This window comes from Equus quagga, chromosome 9 (genome assembly GCF_021613505.1).
Source record: "Equus quagga isolate Etosha38 chromosome 9, UCLA_HA_Equagga_1.0, whole genome shotgun sequence".
NCBI classification, from domain to species: domain Eukaryota; kingdom Metazoa; phylum Chordata; class Mammalia; order Perissodactyla; family Equidae; genus Equus; species Equus quagga.
In genome coordinates this window covers 27,300,228-27,322,467 of record NC_060275.1, presented here as the reverse complement: position 1 = coordinate 27,322,467, position 22,240 = coordinate 27,300,228, and the positions used below count along the sequence as shown (strand labels likewise).

At 54.0% G+C, this 22,240-nt stretch overlaps 1 protein-coding gene across 9 annotated transcripts in view; it reads right to left on the bottom strand.

The window, feature by feature from the left end:
* Positions 1-22,240, bottom strand: part of ZBTB7C (zinc finger and BTB domain containing 7C) — a 347,966-nt gene that overhangs the window by 4,900 nt on the left and 320,826 nt on the right. For all 9 annotated transcript variants that reach the window (XM_046671520.1, XM_046671524.1, XM_046671525.1 and 6 more), the window contains one exon: positions 8,504-9,727. In XM_046671520.1, the coding sequence (XP_046527476.1) occupies positions 8,504-9,727 (1,224 nt within the window). The remainder of the gene's footprint in view (positions 1-8,503; positions 9,728-22,240) is intronic.

The following is a 22,240-nucleotide window of genomic DNA, read 5'->3' as shown; positions in this document are numbered from 1 at the left end:
ATAAATCACATTTCAGCATCAATTGGCCCAAGTGTAAGTAGTGGTGAGAACGTGACTTTAACTTCGTTTTATTGAGCACCTGCTATGGGCAGATGAACGACCCTGGAAGGTCCTTATTCAGAGGCAGGGTATGGGGTAGGGGTGGGGCCCCCATTAGTGGGGTAGGAGCTCCTGCTCTAGCTGCAGACCCACCACTAACTGGCTGGGTGACCTTTAGGTAAGTTACTTACTCTCTCTGTGCAGAGCTGAACCTAGGGCCAGATATTAATTCCTATTGTCCAGGGCTGATAAGAGAATGTGGGTTAATGTGAGCTAGATTCAACATACCTGGTATAATTTCCACCCTTGGACAGAGGAAAAGTGGGGGCTCAGAGAAGGCAAGCAGCTTTCCCAAAGGTATCCAGCCCGGTGAGGTGCAAAGGGGTCTGGAGGGCTATTTGGGGTGTGGTTTGTTTGCAAGCTGTTCTGAGGTTGAGAAAGGGTAGATTTTCAAAACGAGAACACCCAGCCTGCAGCCTGTAAGGGCTGCCTCAGAAAGTGCAGACCAGAACAATCCAAACAGGGCATTTGCAGCCAGCTTTCTGCCTCCAGGGCCAGAAGACTGGGGCATGCCATGGGAGGAGCTCAGCCCTGGCAGGAGCTGCTGCCCCTAATGAAGACTTTTCACGGGGGCAGGAGAGAGGGCGAGCAGAGTGGGCCAAGCTCATGAGAAACTAGTCCTGGAAAAAAATTTAGAGAGCATCTAGTTTACCAGGAGCACATGAGCATGTTCTGACTCACAGTCTGAGGCAGTGGGCCCAGCAACCTGCATTATTAGCAGTATGCTTCCCAGCACCTTGAAAATATTGATCTAATCCAGTTCCCTCACTTGCAACATAAGGAAACCAAGGACCAGAGAGGGAATGGCTTTCTAAGGTCACACACCTCCTATTCCTGTAAATGACCTTTCCGAGTGGATATAATGCGCATAGGCTTCGGCAGAGCAGGGCCCAGTGTAGGCACACTCCAAGAACTGGGCCGGGTTCTTAGTGGCCCTGGGCCTCAGTTTCCTGACCTCTAAAATGGGGGTGCTGGGCTGCACCCTTTTGACCTCTGGTGTTCTGAGTGTGTTGATCTGGGTGGCAGGCTTATGCCGAGTCTCTTTCTGGAGCTGGGTTGGCCTGTGGTGCTCTGAGTGCGTTGATCTGGGCGGCAGGCTTATGCCGAGTCTCTTTCTGGAGCTGGGTTGGCCTGTGGTGCTCTGAGTGCGTTGATCTGGGCGGCAGGCTTATGCCGAGTCTCTTTCTGGAGCTGGGTTGGCCTCTGGTGCTCTGAGTGCGTTGATCTGGGTGGCAGGCTTATGCCGAGTCTCTTTGCCTTCACAGATTTTGGCCCTTTTGCCCTTGCCTCTTCACGAATCTGATCTGCTCATGGACGTAGCATGAGTGTCTCTGGAAGATGTTCTAGCCTGACTCTCAGGAGCTGAGCTCTTCGTCACTTCCCTTCAGAACTGGAGGTCTGGTGGTCCTCTTTAAATGCTCAAGGCTCCCCTGTGCAGTGGCCCTTGCCCTAACTTACCCTTTAGCATGGCTATCAAGCCTCTTTACAAGCTCATCCCTTCCGGTTATAAGATGCACAAGTTCTGGGGAGCCCTGGTGACTATAGTGAATGATACAGAATTGCATACTTGGAAGTTGCTAAGAGAGTAGATCTTAAATATTCTCACCACACACACACACACACACACACACACACAAGAGGCATCTAGGTGAGACGATGGAGGTGTTAAGTAACCTGACTGATAGTCATTTCACAATGCATACGCATATCAAATCATCACATTGGATACCTTAAGGTTATACAATATGTCAATTACATCTCAATAAAGCTGGGGAAAAAAGATCACCCCATCTATTTTTCCAGCCCCCTGCCCCTCCCGATAGTACTGCGCCCACACACACAGATATGCTGTTCACCTAGCAGGCCACACTCTGGTCAACTTTGCATCTTTGATCACCTGCCGGCATGAGCTAGATGGCCGGACCCCCTGCTGCGACACCTGCCATATTGTGGGATGGATGCTTGGTACCTGGCTCCTTCCCTGTCTGTGCATATCTTGTGTATGATACCAGTGCTCCATCCTTAGGGTCCTACCAGAGGTCCAAGCCTAGATGCTGACACCCCTCTCTTTGCCTCCTTCCTTCCCAGCTGTGAGCCCTTGCTCCAGCTCTCCTCCTCCCGGCACCCATCTCTTCCATCTCTGAGTTTATTTACTCTTGCAAGCTGCTTTGTCTGAAATGTTTCCCCTCCCAATCCTCCCTGGCCCTTCAAGGTCAAACTCAAGGGCAGTTCTCCACAAACCCTGCCCTGTCCACCCAGGTCTCATCCTTTGCTCTGACCTCCCTGAATACCTGTGACCTCAACACTGCAGCTCAAGGCAGCTCACCCAAGGAACAAGGAAGGAGCAACAGAAGATGATGTGTCGGCGTCCTCCTTTCCTGCTCTCTGATGGGCCCGTAGGTGTCGGCATTGCCCTCCTGGCAGATCGTGAGCTCTGGGGGCCAGGTCTCCCTGTCCATGTCATTTGCACAGGTACTCCTGGCCAATGGAAACGCTTGTTCAGAGGCCGCCTCTGCTGCCTTTATTTCTGTGCATGTTATTTCCTAGGCAGGGGATGTCCTGTGTGCTGTTTCCCTAGCTGCCGCTCAGGCCCGCAGAGCCACCACCCTGTCCCTGGCTCCTGGAGCCCTGTCTTGCTAGGAGCTTAGACAGCAAGATGATGCAGGAGGCTGCAAATTCATGGGCAAGGAGCGCTGGTCCCCAGCTGATGCAGAGAAGGAAGCTGGCGGGCTCATGGACCTTTCTCTCAGTCCTAAGCATCAGTGTGGATCAGGTGCTTACTGGGACCCAGGCAGTAATGCCGTATCTCATGGAAGCCTATGCAGTTGGTGTTTCTGTCATTCTCATGAGGGAACAGAAGCAAAGAGAGGTGCAGTAATGTGCCATAGCTGCCCTTATCTTGGGCAATGTGTGAATGGAGTCATAAAACTGGGAGCAACCTTAGGGAGCACCTGCTCCAACTCCTTCATGTTACACATGGGGAAACTGAGGCCCAGAGAGGGGAGGAGACTTGGCCAAAGTCACACAGTTAGTTCAAGGCAGAACCAGGGCCTGAACCTGGGCCTCCTGATTACTGCTCCAGGGCTCTTTCCATGGTCCACCGGGATGCTAAGCTCTGTATTTGCTCGTTCAGCGGCCCTCCTTGTGTGCCAGGTGCTGCCTTCTCAGCCCTCAGTCAGCACGTGGCACGGATGGCACTGGCACCTGCTTTGATAAGACCCTTGGGGGCTTTTGTCTTCTGCCTGGTGGACAACACTGAATGCAGAGTGGGTGCTCATGGCAGGTTTGTTGACTGACCAATGACCTGCTGGTGCAGGACCAGTTCTCAGAACTCTAAATCTGATGCGTTCTTCTCTTGCCCTGGTCCTCCTGTCTGCCATCTCATTCCTTTACCCCACACCAGGAAGCCAGCCTAGGCCACATGCCCCGCCCTGATTTGCATTCCCTCTTCTAGCTCAGAGAGCTCATCCTCTCCTGGGAAAGACGTGCCAATCCTCATGAGCTCACCCCCGAGTGAAAGTGAGGGCCGCGGGGCCTCACCTGGGGTCCTCGGCTTCCACCAAGGCTCCCGGGCAGGATAATGCTTTCCCAGCACCATTCACCCAGACTTCTTGGTAACCTGATGGTCTGAGACAAACTCTCTTCCTGCTGCCACTGCTAATGACATTACATTGTCTTAATAAGGTCCCCAGAGCTGCCAGGAGTGGGAGGACTAAAAAGAAAATACAGAAGAAAAAAAAAAGCAGCCAAGGCTCCTGGCCTTGTCTGAGAGCAGACAGCTGCCGGGCGGTCCGGAGCGGCCAGCATTTGGCTTGCACTGGAGCCAGGGGGTTGGGGACTGAAAATTGCGGCCTCAGTGGGATGTTGGTAGGCGATCCAGTGGGAACTGGGGAAATCATGGCTCACCAGAGATGGACTCCTCAGGGTGCAGAGGGTGTCCATCCTTTCCCAGGGCCTCCGTGGGACCTCTGTTGTCTCGGGGCTGGTCCCTTCTCCAGTGTTGCCTTCGCTATGTGCCCTGCCAGACATGGCTGGAGCACCTCTGAGAGCCAGGCTGCAGACGGATGCAGGGGCTACAGGAGGGAAGATGCCCAGCCACAGTCTCCAGAAGCTCCCCGGACAGGCTGCCTGCTCTCGAGGACTGATGTGGTGGGATAGGAGGAATTAAGAGACTTCCAAGGCCTTCAGAGGCCCAGGGCCAGGCCCGGTTGGCAATGATGATGGCTGGAGTTGGGGCAACAAGGCAGGGGGGGCCACCTGCGATGTGGGTGGGCAGGGACAATACCCACCCAGTGCAGCAGCATCCCTTTGCCTGCAGAGAGGACAAATACCTTCTTGTCTTCCTGGCTCACATGCTACCCCCGCTCCCACCCCCTTCTTCCAGGCCCGTGCTAGGGGCCACCTTTGGCAGAACCCCGCAGTCCTGACCTTTGGCCCTGGCTTCCAGACTTTCTGGGAGTAGAAGGTAAAGGACTCCTGATGAGGCGGGTCGGGGCAACCTCGGCTCTGCTCTATTTCCTGGGGCTGTTCCTCTTTCTCATGTCAGAGCCAAAGACCCGTTTCGGCAGGAGCTGTCTCTCTGTGGCCAGCGCAGGCACCAACTGGCCTTTCTCAGGCAGAAATTGGTGACCTTGGACCAGGCTGGGGGAGTGTAAACATGGACTCAGGCACAGGCAGAGGCACTCGGAGTCCAAGTGATTATGAGGTCACTAGAGCTAGGAGAGGACAGCATGGGGCCAGAGAAACACAGTCTGGAGGAAGCCTTTGAGGGCCTGGCTGGGGCTCCAGGGGTGTCTCACATCTGGAACAGTCGGTGGTGAGACAACTGGTAGGACTGGCTGAAATCTAGAGTCCCCTTGGAAGTGAGGTTCCTGACACCAAGGAATAAACAACAGGATGGTGGAGGAGGCCTCAGTCCCTTCTGGGGGACCCACAGAATGAAAGCAGCAGGAAGGGTCTAGGGACAGAAAGGGCTCTGCTGGAAGGCCCCCCGGCCCCTCCACCATGTTGTGGCTGCCAAAGTCATTAGGAATGATGTCCCCATGGTGCGTGGACATTGTGGGAGTTGGTATCTGAGGCCATAACTCGGAACCTGGTCCAAAAGGCCACCTTGCAGGGGGAGGGTAGGCCCCTCCAATATCCCCTAGGAGGGACGGGAGGGGGGTCAGCATCAAGGGGAGAGGAAAGGAGATCTGGCCAGAGAGTAGAAGCTCAGCTGCCATTAAGACTCGGGCTCCAGAAAGGGAAATAGCATCCAAGAGGAGGACGTGAGGGCAGCAGGTCTGCGGCCAATCAGCCCCAGGGAGTCGCTTGGCCTTGCAAGGGAGTCTGGGAATTCCGAGTCAAAGAGGCAGCAGCTGCTGCTTTAAGTGGCTGCTGAAGAGCCTCCAGCTGGGGAAGGAGGGCGGTGATACGGACGGTGGCTGCAGGAAGTCAGCCACAAAGAAGGTCCCCATGGAAAGGCTGCAAGGAGACTTGGCTGCAGAGAGAGCGACGGGAAACCTTGACCTGGACAGGCCAGGATAGGGGCTCTGGAAGACCTCCTTTCGGTCTTGCAGGGCAGCTCTGTGGAGGGGGCAGAAGGGAAGCAAGGACCCAGTGATTCTGAAGAATGTGACAGGGAGGGGGCCCGGGAGGGTTCAACTCGACAGCCGCAGCCCACACGGCAAGATAAAGTCCCTATGTGAGGACGCCAGGAAAATCTCCAACCTCCCCCACTCCGGGGGGTCTCTGCTCCTGGGAACAGGGGCACCCAAGAGCTTGTCTGATCTTTCTCAGGAGGGTCAGAGCCCAGTGGGAACCGAGTGAGGGGGAGGTTTCGATGGAGGCTGGAATGCAGCTGCTTCAGCTGGAGACAGGCCTGGGGGCCCAGACGGCTGTCTTTCTGCTGAGCAGGAGTAAACCGGAGGGAGGGCAGGGCAGATAGCTGGCCGGCAGAACCGCCCCACGGCTGATCTGGCCTGGAGGGGTGTAAGACTGCAGGCACAGAGGCCACCCTAAGTGATCATCAGGAATGTGCTGGGAGGGAGCGTTCTGGAATGCAACCTCCTATACAGCACAGCATCCAGGCCCGAACCAGGAGGCCTACACAGAGAATGCTCTAGTGTCAGGAGGGCCAGGCATCTCACTGTCTTGACTGACCAAGGTTAAAATTTTCCCTAGGAAAGGCAGGGCCGACAGCCTGGTGGGGCCCTCCCAGGAAGCTGTGTGTGGGAAAGCCTGGAAGGGAGGGGGTGGGGAGGGAAGGGAGATGGGGACTGAGGGGGCCATACCCTGAGACGCATATCCCGTTGAAGCCTCAGACCTGGGTCTCCCCTGAAGGGAACTATGTCCCCATTAAGGGGCCAGGCATGGAAGTTAGGGAGGAGGACCCTGGATGGCAGGAGGGGGCCCTCTGGGCTGACTCAGGGGCTGGCTTCCCTGGGTCTGGCCTGTGAAGAATGTCCCCATCTTAGAAGTCATCCCCAGGGGCCTGGGCTGGGTGTCACAGGCTGGAGAGAGGCCCTGGGTGGAGATGAGTGAACTGGACTTGAATTCAGGTTGTGCTCTGATCGATCTCCCTTCTGATAGCCCAGCTTTTGTCAAGCCTGGGTTAGGTGTTCTAACCTGGCCTGTGGATCTAAGGTGCATTCAGGAGGAGGTGGGGGCGGCAGGGCCACTAGTGAGGGACACTGAGGTGGGGTGAATCTTGGGGACTTTGGGTCCAGCGGCTCTGCAGTGATAACAAGAGCACCTTGAGGTCAGCATTGTCGGGCAGAAGGGGACACACCCTGGGCATGTGGGGCCTTGCCCCTTTGCACCTGGAAATTCTCACTGTCGGCTCAGAGCATCTGGGAGAGATTCTGTTTGGGGTTTCCCTCACAGAGGCAGCTGTGAGGAGGCCCAAGGTGCCCTGGAAACAGTCTTGTCCTTCAAAGCAGTCACCAAGGAGCCTGCAGAGCTGTTTTAGCAATGCCACTGTCACCTGAACGTAGTCCTGATGGCCTCCTCTGGCAACCTCAAATAGTTTTCAGGCTACCAAAGAGAGTGGGTCCCATTACTTTAGAGGACTCATCTTGTTTTTCCCCAAAAAAGCCTTGTCCCTGATTTGATATTTAACCTGCTTCAAAAAGTTTCACCCTATCCTCAAAGGCCAACACTTCAGACCCACCAGGGGAAATCCAGAGAACAAGCCCCCAGCAGTTCCCAGAGATGAATTTCTAAGAGGACGTGGGGTGACACAGCAGTACCACTGGAATAATGGGGGTCTCTCAGGGTGAGTTCTTTGATGGGGACAGTGGCAGTGTGGGCAAAGGACTGAGTCTAGTAACTCATGGTCACACAGCAGGTATCCACAAGGCTCTGTCCACATCTGACATGCTGAAATGACCAAGCCCTCACGCAAGGCCACTCACCAGAACCTCCCCCACTGTGGACATGGCTGGGAGGTCAGCCTCACATCGGTGACCACCAACGGTACCAACGGACCATATTTTCCCCAAATGAGGCCCATCAAAACCCAGCAGTGGACAGATCTGACCCACATGATCCCACCAGTCAGTTCTGACTACAAAAGCTGCTGCTCAGAAAAGGTACACACCCCACATTTGCTGAATGAGATAGAGTCTATATAAGATGAAAGGTTCATAATGTATTGATTTCAAATTTCAAATTCTATAATAGCATAAAGTTAATCCTCTTCCTAACATGGAGAGTCAAGGGGACAACATAAAGAAGGCCCCTCCTTTAGGTCTGACCCAAAAGAGGATTGAAAGGGCCTGTAGGGGTCTCTGTAGTCTCCTGGTCACACATTTTGCTGTCACACATGGACTGGGGTTCAACTGCCAGCTCTGCCATTTTCCAGCTGTGCTTATGAGTGGCCAGCTGGCCACTGAGAGATGGATTGCTCATCTGTGCACAAAGGCCATGGCACCTCCTGGTCTTCCCAGGGCATGGCTGGGATGAGAGTATATGTAATACACTTAGGACAGCCCCTGACATGTTGAATGTGCACCAGATAAAATAAAGGGGCTGCAGGCCATTGGGGAGCATCAAACTGGCTCAGTGGGTCTACAGTGGGGAAGGGGAGAGGGAGGCCAAGCCAGTAAGGTGCTGGGGCCCCTCACTGCTGCCTTAACCAGAAAAGCTCTGCTCTGATCTGTACTATAATTTGGCCTTCCATCTAATATTGTATTTAAGAAAATATTTTAGCTCTTCAAAGAGTTGAAAATTACTACACCAGGTCATGCCTAGCATGCCCTCTGGCAATGACCTTGACATGTGTTTAGGATCCAGTTTGGTCTCCCCTGGAATGGGTCTCTCCCTCCATCCTGGCCCTCCATGCCCCCCTCTGCTGTCATCACCGTGGCCTCTGGCCCTGTCCCAGCACCCCTCAGACCCCCCGCCCAAGGGCTGCAGTGCGCACCTGGTGAAGCGGACCTCACAGATGTTGCACATGTATGGCTTCTCCCCGGTGTGGGTCCTCATGTGCCGCGGTAGCTTCCCGGCCCCCATGATGACTTTGTGGCAGATGGGGCACTGCTGAGAGGCCTTGGGCTTCAGCTTGCGCTCCTCTACCAGTGGCCAGGGTGGGAAGAGGCCCCCCAGATGGGTGGCACTCAGGAAGTTGAGATAGGCACCGTAGTCATTCTCTGCCTTGATGGGGCCCAGTGGCCCCCCAGGAAGGTCTGGGAACATGTCCTTGAAAAAGTCATTAGGGAAGGGCGGTGGTGGAGGTGGGGGCAGCTCCTCCTTCTCCTCCTCCTTGATCTTCCGGTTCTTGATGACAAGGTCCAACGGCCCACTGTCCATAGGCTGCTCAGGCAGCTGGGCAAAGGCACCGAAGTCCCCTGGCCAGAGGTGTGGGAAGAAGTCTGGGGCAAATGGAGATAAGGAGGGCCTCCTGTCGGGGATGTTGGCTTTGGGGTAGAGGTTCTCCCTCAGCAGAGATTCGATGGAGAAGTCCCGGATCACACCCAGATGGCCAGGGCTGCCAGCCTGGAAGGAATCAGGGAAGTCCCTGGGTGTGTCTGCATAGGCCTTCTCTGTGAGATGGTCAGTCTTGGAAGGGCTTTGGTGGCAGTTGATGTCCTGGGGGTCAGGCAAGTTTTCTTGATCAGCAAAATCTTCCGTGTCATCATCATCCTCCTCCTCTTCCTCCTCCTCCTCCTCTTCATCCTCCTCATCATCATCATCTTCGTCATCATCATCGTCCTCCTTGTCGTCCTCCTCCCCTCCGTCGCCCCCGGGCTCCATGATCTCCAGGCACACGTTCACGATGCACTGGATCTCCAGCATCCTGGCGGCATTGAGGATGTGCTTGACATTGGAGGCCGTGATGGTGAGCGTGGAGGTGTAGGCGAATTCCAGGATGGCGGCCAGAGCCTCGGGCTGGACAAAGTCGATCTCATAGACATACGGCTGGCTGGCTAAGGTGCCGGCCGTGAAGAGCTTCTTGAAGTACTTGCTGCAGGCGGCCAGGACGGAGCGGTGGGTGCGGTACTCCTGTTCCTGCACCACCAGGAGCACATCGCAGAGCAGGCCGTCATGTCGCTGCTCGTTCAGGCTACACAGGACCTCGCTGCTGTGGTTGGGGAAGGGAATGCCAATGAGCTCGTCAATGCCATTGGCCATGTTCTCAGACAGAGCCCTGCAGGGACACACAGAGAGGGAGACTGGGGTTAGAGGACATGGTCCCAGAGGGGGACACTTAGCTCTGGGACTCTGGATGAGGGGGGCCAGGCTATTGGGCATACTTGGCCACACCATCCCTGCCTAAGCTCCCCACCCCCACCCCTGCTGCTGGAAAGCCAGCCCTCCTTCCTCTCAGCTTTTCCAGATCTCACCAGCCACCCAGAGCTCAGCTCACTAGCTGGGGCTTCTCACTGCTCCACTGGGCTCTCTCCCTGGACTCCTACGGCCCTGGAGTTAGGCTTCTCATTGGGCAGTTGGGGTAGGCTAGTTAGCATAGGCTATGGAAGCTTCTGCGGGTGTAATTTCACTGAATTCCATTTTGTTAACATGCCATTGTGGACCACCAGGAAGGACAGCCACATGAAACCCAGCTGCCAGTATGCTACCGGAATGGCGTCCACCACCCACTAGCACAACATCTGGGGGTCTAGGACCAAAGGGGAAACATTCTCTCACGGCTCAGTGCTCCTGCTGGGAATATGCTGTGGTTTATCCCACAAATCCTCTGACTCCTGTAACAGACGAACGTTTTGCATTGACTACTGTTATGGGCCAAGTTGTGTCCCCCGTCAAGTTCATATGTTGAAGTCCTAACCCCCAGCCCCCCAGGATGTGACTGTTTGGAGGCAGGTCCTTTAAAGAGGGGATTAAGGTTAAAATGAGGTCAGATGCATGAGCCCTAATCCAGGATGACTGGTGTCCTTATAGAAGAAGATATTAGGACATAAGAACACAGAAGTCTGCGTGAAGACAGAGGGAGAAGATGACCATCTGTAAGCCAAGGAGAGAGGTCTCAGAAGAAACCAACCTGCCGATATCTTGGTCTTGGACTTCCAGCCTCCGGAACTGTGAGAGAATAAACGTCTGTCATTTAAGGCCCCTAGTCTGTGGGACTTTGTTATGGTGGCCCTCACAAACTAATACAGCTACTAGGAATCTGAAAACTGAATTTGTGGCCCATTTTCAGCTAGGGAATTGGGGCCTTGTGGGATATGTTTTGCCTTCTGACCTTACTTCTGGATTCATCTTAGGTGATGAAGGTTCCCTTCATTTGCAATTCTTGATCTTTTTTTAAAAAAAATACTGACATCCTATATGTGTATATCGGAGAGCCGTTTCACCTATAAGTCAACATTTCAATTCAATCTTAATTTGAGTGCATTGTTAGTTAATTTATCATGTCTGTATTCTGTTACCCTCAGGGAAAGATGCCCCCTAGGAGGAGAAGCCATTCTGAGATTTCTTAGCATTATAAATATTAGACAGAAAGTGAGGCCAGTGACAGCAGCCAGGAGGGAGAGGTGCAATGGCAGCGGGCAGCCCCTCCTCTCAGGGAGCAGAACTCAGAGCCCGAGGCAGCAGGTTCAACCTGGACCAAAGGCTGCCTCAATGTTTATGCCAGAGCACGTAGGGCCTTCTGCTTAGAGCAAAGCTTGACCGACTGTGGTCCGTGCATAAATTCTAGCAAAGGCCTGGCCCTTATCCTGGTGCAATTACAGTGGGGAGAAAATAAAAAGAAAACCCAAATCTGAAAGCCACACGCCCCAGTGGGAAGAGCTTTGGGAATCCCCACACATTTACCTTCTGGGTGTTTCTTTCTGGGAAAGCAGATGCAGGGGGAGGGGAGGAGCAAGAAGTGCCAGGCCCATAATACCCAAGGCACCAGGGACCCAGAAGAGCATCCAGGGTGCTGGGTGCTCCCTCCCCCCAGACGCCTGAGCCTTCCCTGAGCTATCCCACCTGGGCAGGTGCTCAGGAGGTTTCCTGGAGCAAAGGCCTTGCTGCTGTTTTCCTGCCTTCTCATCTTTAAAAGCACCAGGGACCCCACAGGCCATGAATTCATTCCCTAAATAGTCATTGGGTTTCTTCCTGCGCCAGGCACTGCCCAGGGTCCCGGGGATGCAGACAGAACAAAGCAAGAAGGCCCTACTCTAACAGAGCTTACACAGACACGACCGCTGTGACAAAAATAGAGCCAGAGTCACCGAAGAGGACGCAGAGAAGGCAAATGAGCCATCTTCTTTGAAAAAATGTTCAATGTCATTAGACTTTACAGAAATGCAAGTTAAAACCACAATGAGATATCACTAGATACCTATCAGAATGGCTAAAATAAAAGACAGTGACAACACAAAATGCTGGCAAGCATGTGGAGAAACTGGATCTCAAATGCATTGCTGGTGGGGATGTCAACTGGCACAGCCTCCCTGGAAAACAATTTGGCATATGACCCAGCAACTGCACTATTACGCATTTATCCCAGAGGAGTGAAAACTTATGTCCACACAAAGACCTGCACACAAATGCTCATCACAGCTGTGTGCATACTAGTCAATAACTGGAAAGAACCAAGACGTCCTTCCACGGGTGAGTGGTTAAACCAGCTACACCATGGAGTACTATCAGCGATACACAGGAATGAGCTATTGACGCACACGACAACCTGGACGAAGCACAGTGATAAAAGCCACTGCCAACAGGTTACAAACTGTGTGAGGCCTTTTATACAACATTCTTGAGATGACAGCTTTATAGAAATGGAGGAGAGGTGGGTGGTTGCTAGTAGCTAAGGAGGGGCTGTGGGGAGGAGGGGGTGGGCGTGGCTATAAAAGGACAACAAGAGGGATATCCTCACGGAGATGGAAATGTTCTGTATCAACATCAATATCTTGGTTGATGTTGTACCATGGTTTCCAAAAATGTCACCACTGGGGAAAACTGGGTTAACAGTCCATGGGATGTCTGTATTATTTCTTAAAATGACATGTGAAATTGACAATTATGTCAAAAGAAAAAGCTTAATTTAAAAAATCATAGAAAACCACCTAAATCAATCAATCACTCTCCACCGTCATCTCCATCTCGTATCTGTGTCTCTGTAGCAGTGTGTGAGGCGGTGCGTGGTGGGGGAGACTACCCAGGGCCGTCGGGGGGCCCTCCTTGAAGAAATGACATTTGAGCTGAGGCCTGGATGGTGAGAGGGATCCGGTCATGGGTAATGCAGGGAACAGTGTTCTAGGCTGTAGGAACAGCAAGTGCAAAGCAAGCAGACCCACCAAGGTGCTCTAGGTCTGGGAGGCCAAGTGTGGCTCTGAATGATCCCATATAACTTGGTTCTTGTCTACCGAAACCCCATTCCACTTCTGCATCTCTCTGGGGGCCTCAGATGGACCACATCTACCTAGATCCCCCTGAGGCCATGGGTAGGACTCCCCTTCTCTCTGACCAGGGAGGGTGTCCCCAGGCCACAGGCTTCAACCATCTGTGCCACAGAGAGAGCTCTGAGGCTGCCCCCCGACCGCCCGCAGAAAGAGAGAACCTTCTGGAGGCTCTCCCCTTTCCCTGTACCCCATGGCTGTCCCACTCTAATGGTGGGGGTCAGAGGGATATGGAAGGCTCCGAAGCTAGGGAAGCCGAGGGGCTCATGGCCATGCCTGCTGCGGGTCTCAGGAGGGCTGCTTTGTAGGCAACCAGGCTGGGGGTCAGCAGGTTAGCCCCTCTGAATCTCTGGTCAGAGGAGAGACCTCAAGTCTGAGCAACATTTGGTTTTGAATGGTCAGAGCCAAGTGCAATGTGACCTTCTGTGTATTGAGTACGGGGACCCGAGGACACTGATCCCCACCTCTTTGGCCCCCAGCTCCCTGCTTCAGGCCCTATGGGAGAGACCGGAAGGATATCAGGGCCAATCTCAGCCGGCACCTTCTCTCCGCAGGCCAGGTCCCAGCCTTAAACAATGCGTTTCCTGAATGAGGGATCCAGACCACCATCTGCCCTCAGGCGTGCTCAGTCTTCACAATAACTTGGATTTAGCTCCTATTATTATCATCATCCCCATTTTACAGATGAGGTAAATGAGGCACAAGAGGATAAATCACACAGACAGTAAGTTATGGCATAACGATCTGAGCCTGAAGTCTGGCTCCCCAGCCACGGTCTTAACCACAACCAATCCAGCTCCTGCCTCCGACCCACAAAGGTAACCAAGAATGGCCAGTAGTCTCTGCTGTCGCCTGAGTGGCCCAGACTTCGGGCACTCAGAGGTCCTTGGGGTGCCTTTGTGGAGGAGGGTGGGAAGGATGTGGGTCAGCGGGGGAGGGTGGCCCTGCCTTCCTTCAGGGGGACAACCAAGCAGGCTTGGCCAGCCTCAGGAGCTGGAGCACCGAGAAGACCTCCCCAGGGGGAGGCCGGATGGCGTAGTGGTTAAGTTTGCCCGCTCTGCTTTGGCGGCCCAGGATTTGCCCATTGGGATCCTGGGCGCAGACCTACACACAGCTCATCAAGCCGTGCTGTGGAGGCGTCCCACATAGAAAGACTAGAAGGACCTACAACTAGGATACACAACTATGTACCGGGGCTTTGGGGAGAGGAGAAAAAAAGAGGAAGATTGGCAATAGATGTTAGCTCAGGGCCAATCTTCCCTTCTCAGAGCCAGGGGAGGGGCTCCTCTCAGACCCCTGGGAACACACCTGCTTGCTCCCCAGGCAGCCTCCCTGCTCTGTGGAAGTGGCCCCCTTGGTGGCTGTCTTGACAAAGCTCTGCCAGGGGAAAGAGGAGGAGGGGAGAGGAGGAGATGGAGCTGAGGCTCAGTCAGGCTTTCCCATCCCACCTTCTGAGCACAACTGAATGGGCAGTCACCCGGATGGGGTGACCGGCCACAACACTCCCCTCAGATGTGCCCCAAATACACCCCTCTTCCTCTACTCTCCAATCCCCAAACACGAATCCTGCTCCTCAGCCTCGATGCCTTTGCTCATGCTGAACTCCCGGCTGGAGAACATCCCGCATCTTTCATCTCCAGCACCCACCCTCTCCAGGGGTCCGTGTCCCACCCGTGCTTCAAGGACCCACTCAAACGGCCCTTTCTCCATCTCAGTTCAGAGGCCGGGCCTCTCCAGCCTTTGTTCCCCTGAACACTTGATGACGCCTGTCATTGATTTTCCTCTGCCTTGGACTGTAACTAATTTTATGTGTGTCTTGGCATCTCTGCTAGATTGTAAACTGTCATTGCAGTGCTCAGTGCAGTGCTGGCACATAGTTGGTGAAGGTCTGTGGCAGGGGCTTGGCAGCACTGAAACTACAGTGGTGCAGGTTGTTCACTGTACAATGGCACCACATCTAAAAATGGCTGCCCCATGGTTCTTGCCTCCTGTTAGCAAGAAGTCATTCCTTCTCGTGGTGCCCTCCCACTTGAATAGGGCTGACCTTTGTAACCAGTGATCTGTGGAAATAATGGTGTGTGACTTTTGAGGTGAGGCCATAAAAGACATCCTGGGGGGAGCCAGCTGCCAGGTTGGGAAGATGCTCAAGCAGCCCTATGGAGAGGTCCATGTGGAAGGAACCATGGCCTCCAGCCAGCAGCCAGCAGGAACTTGACAGCTGTGTAAGTGAGCCGCCGTGAGAGTGGGTCCTTCAGCCCCACTCAAGCCTTCAGATGACGGCAGCCCCACTCACATCCTGACGGCAGCCTTGAGGAAGACGCCGGACCGGGTCCACTTAGCGGGGCTGCTCCTGAATTCCTGACCCACACGAACTGTGAGATAGTAAACGTTTATTCTTGTTTTAAGTTGCTAAGTTTTAGAGTCATTTGTTATGCAGCCATAGATGACAAACACAGGGGCCCCATCCACTTCATAGACATTATATGTCTGTGACATTTATCATGACAACTTTCAGGCAGCGGCAGTTAGAGGCTGCAGTCTAACAAAATCAGTCTGTTACGTCGCTGTTCCAGTAGATGGAAATAGATGTACTGAGGAAATGACACCTCTTCTAATTCCCATGAAGTTACGATACAGGGGACAGGGTCCTCACCCTCAGAGTGACCTTCTCATCTGAAAAGACTTTTTGTGAATGAAATGAAACTTTAAGTAAAAAGCCCAAATCAGTAAAACCCCAGAAAATTAGTTCTTTAGGAAGAGCCAAGTTTTCTTGCTTGCTCAGGGCTTATTCCTTTAAAGACAAAAATGTTTTGCAGGGAAAATTCCGACAATTCCTTCAGCTTTCCCCCGCCTTCTCAAGTAGAGGAGACACAACTCGTTGGAGGGTATGTGGGTGGTCAGTGTGTCATCCGAGCCCACTGAGGAATGGAGAACGCTGTCTCCACGCTAAACGTCCCATCTCCTGTGCCTTTGGAGCCCTGTCTGCTTGGGACTAGGAGTCAGGAACCCATAGCTGTGTGACTTTGGGAGCACCCTCTGCCTCTCTGGGCTTCTGTTTCCTGGTCCTGTCACCGGCTGGTTGCGGGAAATCCGATACCCCGCGTCATAAGTGCAAGAAGCCAGAGGTGCAAAGTGGATCTGGAGATGAGGAGGGGGACACACGCCCTGGTGACCCCGGACTTGAAGGCTAATCTGCTTAGCAGCGACTTCTCCCTGTGCCTCGGTTTGCTGCTTTTGTCCCATTCCCGGAGGAGCGGATGTAGCTGCTCAGCCGGGGGCTGTTTTTACAGGCAGGAGGCGGGGGCTCACTTTTCATTGTCTCTTTGGGAAGAAGTGACCCCGGTGGCCCCGCGTGCACTCTGGGAGCGTCCCTGGTGACCCTAAGATTCCCATGCCCCAGAGGGCCCGCAGACAGCAGTGTCCCAAAGGGGATGCTGTGCCCGCCCCCCTTCCTGCCCAGGCCCTCCCCGCCTCTCCCTCCCATGGCCCAAGCCAGGGCGCTCTGTCTCCAAGAATAACAAGCTCAGGAAAGAGAATCACACACACACACATGAAAAACAAAACAAAAACTCAACAGCTAGGAGATATAAAATAGGAACCTCTGCTAGGAAGAGGATAGAAAAAAGAGATCAGAAATAAGGGGGAGGAGGAAGGAGGGGAAGAGAAGCTCAGAAACGGAGGGAGGAGGTCAACAAGGAAGAAGGCAGGGCCGGTGAAACCTTCTCAGTGTGGTCCAGGCCCCCCCTTGGGCCTCTGCCCTCCACAGAAGGTTCTAGAGCCCAGGTGTGTCCAAGTGGCCCTGTCTGATAAAGGCAACACTTCTCCTCTCTGGCCTCGGTTTATTCAACTGTAACTTGACAACATTACTCCTCAGGTACCCTACCTGCATTCCCCTCTCTCCCTACCAAGAGGAGGGGTCATGGCCTCAGTTTAGCCCCTATAAGGGGGGAGGGGTGCTTCTCTGAGAGGAACAGAGAGGAGACCCGGGTGAGGCGATTGGAAGAGGTGGGGGGCCCTTGGATACACAGAAACGTACTGTAGAAACCTGGCTCTAGAACTGCTCCAGGACAAATTTCTTTTCCTTTTCTTTTCTTTTCTTCTTTTTTTTATGAGGAAGATTGGCCCTGACCTAACATCTGTTGCCAATCTTTCTCTTTTTGCTTGAGGAAGATTGTCGCTGAGCTAACATCTGTGCCAATCTTCCTCTATTTTATGTGGGATGCCACCACAGCGTGGCTTGACAAGCCGTGCTAGGTCCGCACCCAGGATCTGAACCTGTGAACCGCAGGCTGCTCAAGCAGAGCAAACTTAACCACTATGCTCCTGGGCCGGCCCCTCCAGGACTAATTTCTCAAGTGTGACTTGAATTTTTGTTTTTCTCTTTGTCCTGTTCTAATCACCAAATCAATCAAGCAAGTGACCCGGCATTTATAATAATAACCAAGACCATCTACCACTTATCAAACACCTATCGCGTGTCGGCCACGGCCCTCGAATCCTTCCCAACCCATACAGCTCTGAAAGGTACATATCTTTCATCACCTCCAATTTAGAGAGAAGGAAACAGGCATGGAGAGGGTGAGGGACTCGCCCAGTGCCACAGGTGTCTGAGCCAGGATGTGAACCCAGCTGCATTTGGGGCCCAGCTCATATTCCTCCCCTTTACCACATTGTCCCCTACACAGCCCAATTTGTGTCTTACTTTAGAGATTTGATCAGAGCCAGAGCTGAGGAATGTGCACGAGGGAGCTGAGACCCATGCGTGCCAGGGAGGCTCAGTACCCAGGGCAAATAGGAGGTATGGACAGAAAGTCACAGACCCTGTGGGCTGGGGAATCAGGGTGGGCTGTCAGGAGGAGGCGTCTTGTCTGAGCTGCAAAGGAGAGAGGGGATTTTGTTGGGCAGAGGGGCAGGAAGATCCTGCCCCACATCATTTGGATCTGGGAGACTTTGGATTTCTGGAATCCCCTCTGAAAATGTGTTTCACCTGGATGCTGAGTGGGATCCCACGAGCAGCATTCCTCAGCCAGTGTGTGCCTGATGTTGATGGACATCCATCTGACAACAGGAGGGGGAGAACCCTGCTCCCAGCCTGCCTGGGTCTGCATCCTGGCTCCCCCCAACGGCCTCTGGGATTTGGTCTTATCCTCCTTGAGCTCAGTTTCTTCATCTGTACAATGGGGATGATGACAGCGTCTACATGACAGCGTTGCTGTGTGGATCCAGCAAGGTAAGCACCTCAAGCGCCTCCCAGGACATCGCAGTGCTCCACAATGTTGGCAACAATGAAGTCCAGGAAGGACATGGAGCCCTCATGGGTGTCTTGGCAGAGGGGGTGGGACCGTGCCGGGAACTAATCTGCCAGCCTCACAGTTCTGCAGAGACCCACACATTGAAGCATCTCTCCTAGAGACACTCCCTAGGATGGCCCTACACGTCCCAGGGCCAGCTCCGCCTGTGGGGGGCATCGTAATCTTCCAGGCTCTTTCATACCTCAGTGCTCCTAACCCAATCAGGCAGGCAAGGCTGGTAGAAACTTCATGCCCATTTTACAGATGAGGAAAATGAGGCACAGAGAGGAACCCATGCCCAAGGGCACAGGGCAAACTAGTGTCAGAGCTAGGACCAGAATTAGGGTGTTCTGGTACCCAAGCCTACGCCCCCAGCCAAGTGCAGTGTTGCCTGGTTAGTAGGCACCCAGGTTCTAGGTTTGGTTTTACTAGGAACGTGAAGTGCAGGGGTTGGCAAATGATATACTTCTGCTGCCCGCAGTTTGCTTCTCCAGGAAATGGGGAAGTAATGGCATGGATCTTACCCGCTCTGGGGCAGTGTCTGTTTCTTACAAGTCTGTGTCCTTCTCAGGACCCCATCAAACAGGAGCAAAGAAGATGCTGAACGAATGAGATCAGTTCAAATACACAGTGGGCATAGCCTTGAAGTCACAAAAGGCAGTGGAGTGGCCCCAACCCTCTGCCTTGAGGACATCTAACATTTGAACAGAGCCCTGTCATTCCCAGGCACTTATATTCATTCATTTTATCCTTATCATGACCCCCGTTTGATAGGGATCAGAGAGGCCAAGTGACCTGCCCCAAGTCACACAGCTAGAAAACAGTAGGGCAGGGGCTTGATTTCTGCTCCAGTCCCATCTCTTTCCTGTCCTCCACAGCTGCCTTGGTGGTGTGACTTTCAGGACAATTCTATTGCTTTGATCCACAAGTCCAGCACCTCTCTGAATCCTGCTCAGCTCAGCAAATCTGGGGCTCAGGAGGATGCTTCCGTCTGCCAAATCCGGAGAGCGGGCTGGCTCCAGCCGGCAGACTCCCACTGCCCCAGGAGCGGTCCCACCCCGTCTCCAGCCTCCAGCTCCTCCTCTGCCTGGGCCTGGAACTTCAAAGCCACCTGGCAGAATTAGTGGCTGCCATGAGGGCGAGGCTGGGGCAGCACAGAGGCACAGAAGGGATGTGGATTCTTTTCCAGATTTGGGAGTGAGGCTGGGTGGCAGCTACCTGCATCATCTGAGCAGCTTCTTAGTTCCTGTGTCTGTGTTGGCACTGAAACCTTCAAGGGGCTGGTGGGCTGAGGCAGGAGAGAGGGCAGGGAGGCCTGGCCCAAGCAGCTGGCCAGTGGATCTCTGCTGGGTGTGCCCCACTCTGCCCTTGGCAGTTCCCCTAAGCAGGGCAGCCACACCCTTTGGCCTTGGAATGCCCCAGGGCCTCTGCTGCCCCAGAGGCTGGGGCCAGACATGTGGGCTGGGAGGCTGGGCAGGGCCACCTCAACTTCCAGCCTGTACCCTGCCTGCAGGAGCACCCCAGGCAGAGCGCTCAGAGCTGGGTGAAGCTGGCCCCACCTGCTCTGCCACCCTGCCAGGACACGCCTGAGCCCACAGTCCCCAGCTCAGCCTCGGGCCCAGGGCTTGGAGCTGGTTGGTTTTTGTGAAATGAGCTCCGAGCTTCCCTCCTCTGCCAAAGGTAATGGCCACACCAGATGTCCCCTTACAGCTGGAATGCAGGCCCTCCCTGCCTCACACCATCCTGGTCTCCCTCTTTCTTCACCCCCAATGCCTAGTCCCCCCACGCACAGGACAAGACACGAGAAGGGTGGGGAAGAGGCCAGGCCCCTCTATCTGGGGGCCTGACTTCTTTCTCCCGTGACCATGCATTCAAGTCCCTGCCACATTGTTCTCTGCTGAAGCCCCTGAGTGAACAATGCCATGTGCCTGCTGAGCTTCATATTCAGAAAGGCTCGTCCACACCGCCTTTTCTCAGTACGTTTTCCTAGGATCCCCGAGTACAGAAGGAATTGTGTGGCCCACTTTACTGAGGAGAAACCTAAACTCATGCTGGTGAACTGTCTTGACCAAGGTTCCAGAACTAAGTAAGTGACAGAGACCCCAGACCTCCTGATGTGTGGCCCAGACTCTGTGCAGCGTGTCGCGCTGTATCCCTGGTCAGCCCCCACCCTCCCCATCATCACCATCGCCCCCACACCCCGCAATGGTTTAGTTTTATTAGAACAAGGCCTAGGATCACCCTACACTAGTGGGGTTTGTGGGAGGGGCTGCTCTCCCCCTAAATTCTTACAGGGATGAAACACGCACTAGGGACAGACTTGAGGGGTACCTAAGAGGGTGGCCGGAGTGATGGGTGAGGAAGGGTGAGGGGCAGCTCCGTGCTGGGCTTTGGCGATGGAGGGGGTGGGGATGTGAGCTTCAGAGCTGTTTAATCACCTCCTAGAGGAACCCTTTCTTCACATGGCAGCCTCCTGCCAGCATCTGGGTGAACCCGAAGTGGGTATGCCAGGGCCACTGCTCCCATCCCCTCGCCCAAGGGGTGGCTGGGAGCCTTTTACTTCCCAAAGCACCTCACCTCCTTGGTGGCCGGGGAGGCTACCCATTTTAGTATCAGACCCATTTTACAGATAAGGAAAGAAAAGTGAAGTGAGGTTAAGGTCACAGAGCCATGTGGTTAAATGACTGCTCGAGAGCATGCACGGCCCCCGAGGCCATGGATTTTTCTACCGCACTGTGGGGTAACCTTGCAGGAAGGTAGAAGGAATGGGTTTTCCAAGAGGCTGCATGGCATCAGGAAGGCAAGGAGGACCCTCTCCACCGCTCTGGAGGGAGGCTGGGGGCGCTGAGGGCCAGCAGAGCACGCCAGCGGGGAGGGTTCCCCAGCTGACAGCCGGAGTCTGGCCTGTGGGAGTCTGGGACAGACAAATAAAGTCGTGTCCCTTCAAGCTGTTGTTCTTTATTATTTATTCATCCTTTATTTATTAGAGATCGAGGCGGTGCGGGATGGGGGAGACTTGTTTCCTTTTAAGAAAAATTGTACACCTCTTTATATTCAAAATAAAGGATTTACTACTTGTGTTTATTACAGGAGATTCCCTGAGCCAGAAAACTCCTTGGGAGGCTTATTAAACCTTATTAAACCACTGAAAATTTAGATAATAAAATAAATCACTGTCTCCCATAAACAGCAGTCGGCTCCCTGTTACTGAGCTTCAGAATCCCAGCTGCCCCAGCTGCCTTTCAGGAGGTGCCTCGGCTGGTCCGCCATCCTCCCCACGTCCTGCATCCGCGTGTCACAAACTCAGTGAGGGTGGGGAGGTGGGGGACCCGTAGGAAACCCCTGGGAGCTCTCTTCTTTTTAGCTTTTCTGCCCAAAGTCTCCGTCTCCTGTAGAGGAGTGGGGATGGCTGAGATTTTGCTAGTTATTAAGGGGCTGTGTGTGGACACTTGGGCTAGGTGGTACCACATTTTGACCCTTCCTGGGGATATTTTAGCGTCTATTCTAGAAGGCACCAAGGTGGCTGCACAGCTGGCCAGCCTCTGAACACATTCTGCCCGAATGCTGCTGCCACTGAGCCAGGGGACTTCACAGTGAGGGAAGGGAAAGCAGATGCCAGGGGAGAGGGCCATAGCCGGAGCGGAGAAAGGCCGAGCTCCCCTCTAGGAAAGGGCGTGATGAGCAGGGCCAGGCGTTCGGTCTGCAGAGAGGGGAGGAAGCACGATTAAAGCCTGCGCTGACAATTAATCTCTGCCCTGCAGCTGAGTGACAGGTGACCTCGGGCTGGCCAAGTTCCCTCTCAGAGCTTCAGCTTCTTCTTTTATGTGAGACCAGGGGGCTGTGAAGGTCCCTGGCTGCCCATATGCTCGATGGTTCCGTGGCGTCCTCCAGCTAATCCATTCAATCTCTTGGTTCCAGGATGGATCCTTGGATTCTGAGGTCACGAACAGTTCAACTTCTGCTGTCTTGAGGCTACAGTGCCCGACTGTGGATTTGTCCCCTCCCCTCTTCCCTGCCCCC